The following is a 12,527-nucleotide window of genomic DNA, read 5'->3' on the forward strand; positions in this document are numbered from 1 at the left end:
GGGCTATTTAGTCTGATATATTTAGATTTTTTGGGTGGTAAGATATTTTATGACTTCACAGACTCCATTAACAGGATCTGACTATAGAGGTGCCTCCATGTAATTATTTCAGATGTAGATGTTCACAGTGACTGATACATATGCTCTCAAACATTTTCTGTTGGTAAGCTACGGGATCATAACATAAATATTTAAAAAGGGCTGAGTGCATGACCTTACACTTTGTATTTCATAATTCCATGCATCATGCATTAATTCAATAATGGTTATGCAATCCTGCCTACAGGATAGTTACCCTAGAAATTGGTGGTGCTTTCTACCTTAGTGTTCTCAGAAAATGTCATCAATATTTTCCTGAGTGAATGGATAGCAGGGAAAAAAAATGGCTAGGGCTGATCCTAAAGGAGGAATTCCCTTCTTACATTCTGCTTTGAAGGAAAATTCTTAAGGTGTCACCTTCCTGGTTACAGACCCTACGTGTTTACATGCTTGTGACTCCAGCAATGCAAGATCCACCAGGGAAATGCAGCAGTGATTTGCCAGCTTGTGGTGGGCTGGGGAACAGGGCTGGATGTGCCATGGATGTACTGGGATGTGTGAATGGGACAGAGGTGAGACAACAGCAGCCCAGAACTCAGCCAGGAAATGAACTGCAGCTCTGTGGATTTAACACTGAGAGATGCTCTGTGGTTCATACAGCCCAGCTGGAGCAGGAGCAGAGACTGCAAGTGCATTTTAGGCTGTCCTGCCCTTGGTGGCACTTCAGGAGATGGTGGCAGGATCCATACTTCATCCTGGTGGCCATCAGAGGGTACAAGTGTGGCTTGGCCAGTGTGTCACAGACACCCAATGAGGTTGGGAGGCTGTCCTGCCCATGATGGAAATGTCACTGTTATTCATGCACGTTGTTAGCACCCAGCACACACAGCTGTCCCCTGAGAAGTGGCTGGTGTCACATCAACTCTCACCAGAGCAGGGGGCACCAGGACCTGCCTCGTGACCCTAATTCTCCTACATCATCTCAATAACTCCTGTCTTGGTGATTTTCCTTGTTCACCTCAGTAACATAAATGTACATTAAAAATACGTTAAGCCCTTTTGAAAACTTAACAAAAAGAGTAATTATTCACTTAGCTGTTTCAAAAGCTCTCTCTTACAAATAATTAAGAAATTCTTATGATGTATCTGGCTTGGCTTTACCTTCTAAATCAGCCTCAATGACTCTAAAATGCCACCTGGCAGTAGCAGCACAGCTTTATTGTGCAAAAGGCAGTTACACAGCAGATTGTTTTCCAACTGTATTGTAAAGTTTAGCTCCTTGAAGATGATTCACTCATCAGCTGACCAGCCTTAAATATAGTTTCATGTGGCACTGCACACAAATTGTCCCAGACATTTTCAGGATATATGAATACAATCCAAAATCTACAGATATACTAAAATTCCTTTGAACAACTGGACGGCTCTATAACACAATGTTGCCCAGGGCACTTTCTAGGTTTCCTGGCTTTTCTTCACCATTCCTTTGAATTGTTATGTTAGTGAGGCTGGATAAGACCTGCAAACCGAATCACTGAACATACCACAGAATTGCAGTGGTCGTAACAATTTCAACACCAGTTTGCAGACTTTACAGGAGTCCAGGTGCAAGTTTGCTCCATAATCCTCAGCCTTGCAGCTGGGAAAGTGACCACAGACATCACCATAAGGTAGATGTGACAGATTAAAAAAATTAATTTAGAAGCATGTACAGATATGCTACACCAAGATTTTGTCCAAGCCTCCAGATACTATGGAAGCATTTAGAGCCCAAATGAGATACAACCTGAAGATAATATTCTTTATCAGAACTGACTCTTGAAACTCAGAGGAGGAAAAAGGATCTCAGCAAGTTATAAGAGAGACTTTGCTGGCACAGATGGCAGTGGAGTTACTGGTTTAAGTTTTTGCACATGAGTATTTTTATTTGAAAGAGCTTGTGGTGCTTTTAAGCTACTAGAATTTTTGTGTCCGATGATGTTATGAGAGGGAGTTGGTGAGTTCAATTCACTCTTACTGAATAAAGCAACAATTTTGCAGGTGCCAGAGGTGTAAGATGACCTCCTCTCTACCTGCTAATCACACCTTGATATCTCCATGTTGGACTGGATCAGTCTCATAAATCAGAATCTGTTGTTATTTTCACTGCCTCATCACCTATTAATAATTTCCTTCTTTTTTTTTTCTATGAGTGCCCAAACACAAGAATTATTCCTCTTTATCAGTCTTTGCCACATCCTTAGAGAACTGTTGGCTGAAAGAGTAAAGCTAGCAATTTTCTCTTTCAGCTGACCAATAACTTCAACTTCTCCATGCAGACAGAGTTTTTCAATATCTGGTTTTACATTGGGACATTCTTTTTTTTTTTTTTTTTTCTGAGCACTGAAGGTTAAATATACGTAGATAATGTTAATGCAGTCTCTGCTGAGACAGATTTCATCCTTAGCAGAACTTGTGCACATTAATGAGTGTTAATATCTAAGGGTATCAGATGTTGCTAATTCACATCTTTTAATAATCCATGAATATTTCAATGTTAACATTTTCCCTAGAATTTAACACATTTCCAGCTTTCATCATCATACACAGAACACATTGCTTAATAGCAGGGGGAAATTAACTTTCTAGATCTCAGGCTAAACTCTCCTAAAAGATATAATAAATAATGTTTTTTCATAAATAAAGAAAGTAATATTTTGTCCCAGCTCTTCTAATCAAATTTAATTCCAAGAAAAATTTATAGAAATGGTAAGTCCTAGGAAAAAAAAAAGTAAATAATTTCTCACTTTCTGTGTAATTACAGTTTAATCTTTTGACTTTTATTAAAAAAAACCTAAAAAATATACTTTGCTTTTGCAATCAATATTTTCATGTGAAAATAACTGTTAAAATTTAGGTTAATGTAAAGAAAGCAACACACTTTGCTTTTCTATAAGCTCCTTCAAGAACTTTTCTAACCCAGCAGCCGAGAACCAAAACATTGGGTACTTAAAAGCAAAATAACCACTAAAAGCAATTGGTAGCATAAAATCAACAGGTTTTTTTTTACAGCAGCATCTACTATTAAATAACTCACTACATAAACAGTAAGGCCATTAGAGCCACAATGTCAAAGATGCTCTGTAAGCTGAACAGGCAAAACATTTCCACGATGACTGAAAGCCAGCAAAGCGCTCCTTAAGATGTCAACAGGGAAATATAATTCAGTCTTAATAGGTTCAGAGCTTATGTAAGCCAGGCTTATGGGATATTAAAAAACCAGCAAGTGAGCCAGTGACATTACTGTAAACAAAACATGCAGCTTCCTAAAACATGCAGGCTAAAGACATTCAAAACTCCTCTCAAAGACACGGTGCTGTGGTAAGGTTTGTATGTTCTGGGCCAGAAGTGAAGGGAAATATAAACATGTCCCTAAACAGGGATAGTTGAGGTGATACACCTGTACAGAAAAGAAATCAGGAAAGCCTTCAGCCCCATGTATGGCAAAATAAATAAAATCACTGCGATCAACCCATGTGCATTGCTTCTAGTAAAACATCTGCTCTTCTGAAAAAATCCAGCAAGTCCTCATTCCCAATTAGTCAACTAGTAATGCAACTTTGTATTTGGGATAGGAACAAATTTGTCCTGCTGACAACTCGGTTCATTGAATTAAATCATGGAGCAATGTGAGATTTACCATTTCTGGATTAAAAAATGCAGACATTTGCGCAGGCCCACCAGGAAAGGAAGAAAAAAACCCCAAAACATCTTGAGAACTCACCACCAGGTTTCCTATCACCATGACCAGCAAGAAGACGAGAAGGCACAGCGGCTGCCCAGCCACTTCCATACAGTCCCACATGGTCTCGATCCACTCTCCGCACAAAATTCGGAAGATGATGAGGAAGGAGTGGAAGAAGTCGTTCATGTGCCACCGTGGCAGATTGCCAGTCGTGCTTATCTTCTTCACATTGTCCAAGTAGCTTTTCCCAAAAAGCTGCATTCCTACCACGGCAAAAATAAAGACGATGATGGCCAGCACGAGGGTGAGGTTACCGAGGGCACCCACTGAATTACCAATGATTTTAATGAGAGTATTTAAGGTGGGCCAGGACTTTGCCAACTTGAAGACTCGCAGCTGTGAACAGAACATAAACAACAGTGTCAGCTCACAGAAGCATCAGCCATTTCAGCCAATGAATTATTAAAGTGAGTAAAACGTGAAAGATGTTAAATGCTGCAGTGTGTGTGGTACAAGGTGATTTTAGCCATACTTCCTGTTAACCTCATTACTTCTATTAATAAAACATCAGTTGGGCTTCTCAGATGAGAATTAAGTTTTCCTAAGCTATGCTCTGCCTGGTTAGATAGACATGGTTTTAATGGCATATTCCCCCACTGGTGGGGAAAGGATGGAAGGATGAAATCTATTTCTTAGTTTTTTTCTTTCATGCTGCCTTTCTTCCTCAAAATAAACAGCTTGGCAGGCATCTGGAGGAAGGGGTTTCAGGTTTGGTCTCACAATGAGAGAAGGAATTCCTCTGTGCTTCAGAGCAAGTCTCACTCAGGTGTTATTAGCTGTTAGCTCCCAGGGTGAAAATCACCTCTGTGCCGAGGATCACGCAGTCTGTGCCAGCCCACGGCCCACTTAAGACCTATTTTAAGGATGTAAATGGTGCCTAGCCCTTGTGCTGAGTTTTCAGCTGAAGGTTTAAATTAAGACCTATTGAAGCAGGATTGCTCCAAAAACTGGAGGGAGACACTTAGGACGGTGATGGAAAATTTACTATTTCGAGCAGTGCAGAGAATTTTGGGTTAAAAAAATTCTTTTCTTCTGATAAACGTAAGCTTATTTTTCTGATCTTTAAAATTTTGAAGCCATATCATGGCCAGAATTATTAGCATGGACATCCTGGTACATGAAGTGCAACACAAATGTCAAGCTGGCAAGGAAAGTACTTTTCTGTTCCAGCATGTTGCCAGTCTCTCATTAATAGAACACCACTGTCCCCTGCTTAACAAAGGAGCTGACAGCTAAGGAGCTCCTGTGAAAGACAGATGCTATGTTATGCTGATCAGTTCTAGAAAAAAAAAAAATCTCTCTGAATAATTCAAAGACATTTTCTTTTGACAACATCTAAAAGAACAGTGGCATGTTTATAACATAATTTAGGAATAACAGCTCCTAAAACAACAAGTTATCAGCTCTTGCATTTCTTGGGCTATCAATTTTCTACTGTCTGTACTAACAGGTGTACAGGTATAAAATGGCAGATCTTTATTACAAATTGGAATTCAAATATTTTAAGTGTGCTACAAGTACCTGGCACAGCTAGAAGGAATCAAATTATGTTCTCATTTACCCTGATGTAAATCTGGAACAATTCCATTTATCCCACAGTAATTAGTGTCACATACTGTTCACCAGCTTGCAGCAATTATAGGCAGATGCATTTTTAAGAAAATATGTTGCATTCATGTCAGAGTTTATATGTAATTAAAAAAAAAGATGGTTAAGAACAGAATAAGACCATTACCAGTCGAAAGGAGCGTAAAACAGACAGGTTTCCCATGCTGGACAAACCCAGTTCCATCAGGCTTAGAATAACAATTATGCTGTCAAAAATATTCCAGCCCTGTTGGAAATAGTAGTAGGGGTCAAGGGCAATTACTTTGAAGATCATTTCTGCTGTAAAAATCCCAGTGAAGACCTGAAGAAAGAAAATATGAAGTCAAACTAACCTTTTAAGTACAACTCCTTGATTGTGGAGTTTCCACTCACACAGGTGAACCCAGCAGAAAGCCAGAGACATTCTACAAACAAATACTTGCTTTTTTTGTGGCTGACTCTTTATCTCTATTACAATTTTGTCTAGTCTTTTCACAATAACACCTGATACTGATGTAAACTTAGAATGATATCTGACTTCAGGATCTGGATTGGAACATACAAATCCATCTCCTTCCATCATCTGAATAATCACAGTGGGGGAAAAAAAAGAAAAAAAAAAGGTGCAAAGGTGTCTTATAAAGGTTAAATCTATATATTTCAGTGGAGAAAGCTAAGTGAATGGAGAGTGTTAAGGGCTACTTAGGTTGCAGTGTAGCTGGTGTATTATCCCTTTTAATTTTGTTCTTATTATCAATAGAAGGGCAATGCATGCCTCCAGTTATTCTGAGGTTATTGCTGGCAGCCAAGACAATTAGAAACTCTAATTTGAGTCTTGGTGGGTTTGTTTTTTTTTTTTATTTTTACAAACAGTCACAGCAATTTTCTTCTCACTGCATCTTGGGAAGACTTTGGTTATTTATGACCCAGTTCAAATGTCTTATGTTGGAGTTTCTAATTGGAACATTTTTCTTTAAAACAACATATAGATATTACCTATGAGGCAGAGGGAGCAGGGAAAGCAAATTCACTTTTAATAGATTCCTGTAAAGTATCCCGGAGAATCAGATTTGTACCTTTGCATGCCCTGCTTAAGTGATGTTTTAAATGCATAGTGCAATGCTACTTCAAATGACTTAAAATGCAATCAACTTAAAATGACAAAATGTGGACACCAGGTTTGTCATATACTGTTTTATTTTTATGTCACATCCTAGTACAAGCTGCCCAGAGCTTTGTGTTTCTGGAAAATTCTGGAATTTCTGAAATAGAAATGTATACATTTGCAGAAATGGATATCTGTAAAATTAAAATACATGGTTTTCTGTGAAACAATCAACATTAATGCACTTTGATGGTCAAAACAGGGGGGGCAAATCCAGAGGTCATGTATCACTAATATACAGTCAAGGAGAAATGTTTTCCTTCCAAGAAGTTGAATATTTGCAACATTAGCCCAGCAAAACTGATCAACTCTGAGCAACAGAGATGAGACATCCACTAAGACATGAAAGGAAAAGAGTAAAATCATACAATTATGATATTAAAGAATAAAAATAAATTATCATAGCCTGAATTTGCAGAGTGCTTGGCTTTGCTCTGTAATGCTTCAGGAATTAATTGTTCCAAGTGGCCATTTTACACAATTCCTTATGGAAAATACCTTCTGTTTCCCCTCAGGAAAATGATCTCTTGGATTGCAGCAATACCTTGGGACAGAGCAACTTCCCATCACCGCCTCATACCAAGAACACAACAAACAACCTGTCTCATATTTCTAATTAGCAAAGAACTTCTGAGTCACAGGGGTTAGAGATACCAAAGATTCCCACTATAATGCTCAAATTTTTCCTGGGACAGAGAGCAAGACAAAACTGGATGCCTGTGAAATTGTATCCAGGGGACTGCTTTAAAAAAAGACGAGACCACGCTGCACACATTATGCAACCCTCTTGCTGAGAAAATGACTCAGGAGGATCACTTTCTTTGCCTGAATCATTTTAATCAATAGCTTTCTGAGAAGGAAATGTCACAGCAAGGCAGCAAAATGTCTGAGCCTTCCTGAAGGCATCAGGTGTCGTGTGTGTACCAGCCACAAATTCCACACAGCACCTGGTCCACTGCACCTGCACAAGGGGCTGGGTGCTTCTTGTGATAAAGGCTGGAAAGAAAACAAGTAGCTTAACATCCCACTGGTGCTAAATATGACACTGCTGATGTGGAGCACTTTGTCTTAAAAAAAAAAAAAAAAAAACAAAAAAACCCAAACCCTTTTATCTGTCGTTTCAGCCATTTAGGCTTTAATGTTGCATAATGGTACCTCAGCTTCTAAAGGAAAACAGAAATTGAGGGAGTCTTGTTCTCTCCACTCATTTTTTAAGTGGTGGCACTGCGTGGGCAGATGAACTCTGTACACGTGCTCGACTGGCCCTGTGATCACATTTGAAAATGTTCATTCCTGTAAGGGATGCCTGCAAGTAGCAGATGCTGAATGATGGACAATCACAGCAGGAGAGCCCCAGTGACTGGCAGATCCAGAGAAAGAAAATCTATATTCCATTTTCATTCTTTCAGTTCTCTCAGAAATGAAAAAAAAAAAAAAAAAAGCCAAAAAAAAAAAAAAAAAAAGCCAAAGACCTGCCCTCTTTCATATTTCCCCTGTTTAATGCTAGCATAATCACTCAAAGAGGGCTAGATGTAATGGGAAGACAGCCAGCCAGCCAGCGTGGGGGCAGAGGGGGGGCTCCAGTCTGCAGCTCAGGGGATGCAGTGACCTGGCAGCCTGCCCTGGAGCTGGGACTCCCTTCCCTTTCACAGGGAATTGCAGAAAATGTCAATTTTCATTACAAATGACTTTGCAAAATCTTCCACAAAATGGAGTTACCTTTCTCTGACCTGCTCTGCTCACAATTAATCCAGTTATGTGCGGGTTTAGTAAAGCTGGTGAGGGTGAGCTGAGACAGGCTGGGCTCTCACAGACCCAAGCTGGGATCTCAAAGAGAAGGGGAGCCCCGAGCCATCAGCATGCTACAAAAAATGCAGGCAGACTGTTTTGCTTACTTTACACTTTAGCACAAAGAAGAGAAACAGTGCTAAGAAACCCACAGTGAGATTTTTCTTCTCTTTTCTTGGCAAAATTTTGCAAATATTTGCTCTGTAAAATTTCTCTCTCTGGGAAAAAAAAAAAAAAAAAAAAAAAAAAAAAGGTGTGTCTCTCTGCAAAATTTCCCTGTTTGCAAAAATTCCTGTCTCTACTGATTGTCTAATTTCCTGATGGCACCTGGCACAGCCCTGCTCAGCCCTGGCAGGCCTACAGGAGCTGTGTTGGCAGGAGGGAAGCCAAGGGCTAAAGTTTCACTGCCTGTGGTCTCCAAAGGGGGAAGCTGATCTGCCAAAAGCAGAGTGAGGAGCAGACACCTTGACTATCCCAAATGCCAGAGAGGGAAGTGGCAGCTTTGCCACCTGCTTTGATGGATGCAAAGGAATTTTTTCAAGTCATCTTAGAAGGCCACAAATTGTTGAGCAACAAGAAGGAATGTTGGCTGCAAAGTGAAGCTGGGTGCAGTCCTGTAAGATGATTTCCAAGCTATCCTTATCTACTGCTTTCTGCAGAGGGCAAGAGCACGGGTTTGGAGCAAGAGAGACCCAAACAGATTTCTGCTTAGCACAACAACACAGGGAGATTTGCCAAGACACATCAGCTGAAAAACTGGAGACAGGTCCCAAAGCCTAGGGGAATGTAGGAATCCAGAGCTTCCCTCTGGCTGCCCAGGAAGGTCTGGGACCCTGGCAGGGGTCAGGAACCCCCCTGAACAGAGCCCCCAGAGACACTGGCTGTGATCTCTGTCCATGGAAAAGAGTTTTCAATCTTACAGGATGAATGACAAGCTCTGAGTGTTTGATATAAGTAATAATTAAGTGTGGCACGGGTGCAAAAGTAAAATTTTAGGATTCTAGATTAAGGGGTCCAAAGGGGGACAAGATGGAGGAAATTGGGTGTGCCTTGTCCTTTTTCTCCTTCTTCATGCCCTCCATGTCTCACTGTGGTGTTGGCATTTTTCTGTTGGTTCCGGCTGGGGACACACTGTCCAACGTAGGTGACAGATATTGGCACGTTATTGTAAATCCAGCCCAGGGAGTTTCTGGTATTTAATGTTTGTAACATCCCACTGAGGGCAGAGCCCCACATGCTGCCCTGCAGGACAGAGCTGGGCAGGGCAGCAGAACATGTTAGAGATAAACAGAATAAACAACCTGGAAACCAGCACAGACCAATTATGGCTTCTGCTTTGGCAATGGGGCAGAAAGACAGAGACTTTCTACAATCTCGGGATCATCAATACCTCAGATTCTGACAGGGGAATAACCTTAACCTGCCCATGGAAAGCCAGAGCTAGAAATAACAAGCACCAGGGTAAAGAAAAATAAGTGTATATGTTATATCCTGTATTCTAAGACTGATACAGAATGCCTGGTTATTGCTACTCCCCACCCAAGCCTGCCAGCATGGGAGGCTTCTCACTGAAGCAGGTCTCACATCTGCAGTGTCTCTGTGCTCCCACCATGGTCAGGGGCTGCTCCAGTCACAGCCCTGCAGGCCACTGTTCACCTTATCCAAAAGCAAATGTCACTGCAACAGCACATTCATGGGGCTTGAAACTGTCCATTACTTTCCACTGACTTTAGAAAGAGACAAAGACAACTGGCACAGACTCCTAGGCTTTAAATACTTAAAATCAGGTGACATGAATCCAGCTTTGAGAGACTGCAGCCTCTGCAGCCTGTTACATCTAACCCTCTGTGAGTGATTAGCCTAGCATTAAACAGGGCAAATATTTTTACAGAAATAAAGGGCTTTTTGAAGGTCTGCTGTGAGCTCCTCAAATGCAAACTTAGCAGCATCCACCTTCCAGATTCTCCAGATCACTTATGTTCTTGTAGGATATCTCTGCAGCAACCACTACATTTTAGGGGCAATTCCACCATGCCATGGCTAGATGGCCTGTGCCTTTTCTAATTCAGATTCTTCTACAATTAAAAGGATTCTAGACATTAAGTTTTAAAGCAGTAACACATGACAACTTTTAAACATAACTTAGAGAAAGAAACATTATTAAAGAAAAAGATTCCATTTTGAGTGCCCCCCTGGGCCACAGATTTTATCACATTGGCCTTGGAAATTCTTTTCTCCTGTCCCTGCATCTTGACTGTGGGCTGTCCCTCTGCTTTTCTTTGGACAAGTGTGGTCTCTGCTTGCTTTGCATCTCTACATCCACCTGCTCTGGTTTGCACATTAAATTTCCCCTCAAAGCATTGGCCATGCTTTGCTCCCTGTCCCCTTTGCCCCAGGGTTTTCATAGCACCCACCACATGTAGAAGATGCACCACAGGCACCTTCCAGCATAGATATCAACCATGGTCAAACACAGCTCCATTTCCCTCCAAGATCTTGCCTTGCTTTTTTTTCTGTAGGTTTCTGTTTTAACATAAAAGTCACTATTAGTCACCAAGAGATGCTGCCTTATGGGTGCTTTACCAGAAATCCTGAATAAAGCTCATTAACCTTTTGCTTATCTCATTTCCTTAAACAGATAGCTATCAGGAACAGCCCAAAACCATGGCTAATAAGATCAGAATATGTTAGCTTGATAAAAATAGACACTTCATTCAGCTCTCTTCAGAAAGAGGTAGCTGTGAGGACTTGCTTGATGAATGCAAAGCAGTGCTGGAAGTTATCAAAATGGGACATTCCCAAGCCATGGTCAAAACTTTAAAAAGCAGGAAATCCACCCCTCAGGTGGCACTTCACTTACCAAATTGCCAATGTACAGCATGTGCTCAAACTCCTTGGTCATCTTGTAATGCTCCAGGGCCATGAAGAGCGTGTTCAGCACAATGCACAGGGTGATGGTGAGGTCGGTAAATGGGTCCATTACCACAAACTTGACAAATTTCTTGATTAAAAGCCAAAGTGGGCAGCAATCCCAAATGAGGAATTTAACAGCAAAGTGGTTCCAGCAGGGAGGACATTTCTGGTGCGATTCCTCAAGCTCTAAGTCACAAGCAGCAAAGTCACAGTCAATTCACACTGAGTTATACCACAAGAGAACACTTAAAATTACTCATTACAGAGAGGAAGGCCCACAAATTACCCCAAACTTTTTTCAAAGATAAAAATATTCCTGTCCTAACAGGCTGGCAAATTACACACTTTGGGGTTTTAGCCAGTTGACCTGCACTTAGCAGACAGTGACCTGTTCTGAAAGTAAAAACCTTTTAAAAGTGTCACAGGCAAAAAGTGAGAATCACACTAAATATGTGAAGTCTAGAATTATATATAGGCTTGGATTCTTACTCTATTTTCCATTTTGCTAATTTCGAATGGATAAAATACACTATCTTCATTTAACTTAGATTGGAATATGTTAATTTTCATTCCCCAGTCACATTTTCAAAGTATCTTAAGTAATACCTTTTAAAGCAGATAAGAGATGAAAGAGCTTAAATCCAAGATTTAAAGCTGATTTAAGTACTTGAGGACCAGAGTATCACTGGTTGTCAACAGAGTTTCTGTCCTTGATGTGCAATCCCAAAAGGCATTAAATATCTGATTTTTCTGAAAGGCCCACAGACAAAATCAGGGAGCACACAAGCCAGTTTCAAACCACTACTAAAAATGTGCTTTTTAAAGGTGCTCTTAAATTTTGCCTATAATACCACTTTTACATGCTCATCTTACCTATGCACAAAAGAATTGAAATAGCTTCATAAGTATAATTTGTGTTAAATGGTGAAGAAAAAAAAAAAAAGTCAAAAAAGACAGTTAATGGCTAAATGACAATGATCAGCAGAATTGCTCAATGCCTTCCTTTTCTGATTCCTTTATGGGCATGGAATGCTGTATTATGGTTTTAGTCTATATAATTAGAAGCTGCACTGATAACAGGAAAACTTCAGCCAAGGCTGTTATTTCAATCAGTTCATAAACAGCCTCCTCTCCCAAGGCAGGAAGCATTTGGGACAAGGAGAAATGGCCCCAGGCTGTGCCAGGGGAGATTCAGATTGGATACTGAGAAAAAATCTCTTCATTGAAAGAGTGGTTAAGCACAGATGGAGT

General features: G+C 40.5%; 1 protein-coding gene across 1 annotated transcript in view; it reads right to left on the reverse strand.

Annotated features, from left to right (window-relative positions):
• SCN5A (sodium voltage-gated channel alpha subunit 5) overlaps window positions 1-12,527 on the reverse strand; it is a 217,582-nt gene that overhangs the window by 93,740 nt on the left and 111,315 nt on the right. The window contains exons 14-16 of the mRNA XM_077789465.1: window positions 11,224-11,462; window positions 5,559-5,732; window positions 3,803-4,159 (exon numbers count right to left, since the gene is read on the reverse strand). Coding sequence (XP_077645591.1) covers window positions 3,803-4,159; window positions 5,559-5,732; window positions 11,224-11,462 — 770 coding nt within the window. The remainder of the gene's footprint in view (window positions 1-3,802; window positions 4,160-5,558; window positions 5,733-11,223; window positions 11,463-12,527) is intronic.

The sequence above is a fragment of the Lonchura striata genome, chromosome 1 (genome assembly GCF_046129695.1).
Source record: "Lonchura striata isolate bLonStr1 chromosome 1, bLonStr1.mat, whole genome shotgun sequence".
Lineage (NCBI taxonomy): Eukaryota > Metazoa > Chordata > Aves > Passeriformes > Estrildidae > Lonchura > Lonchura striata.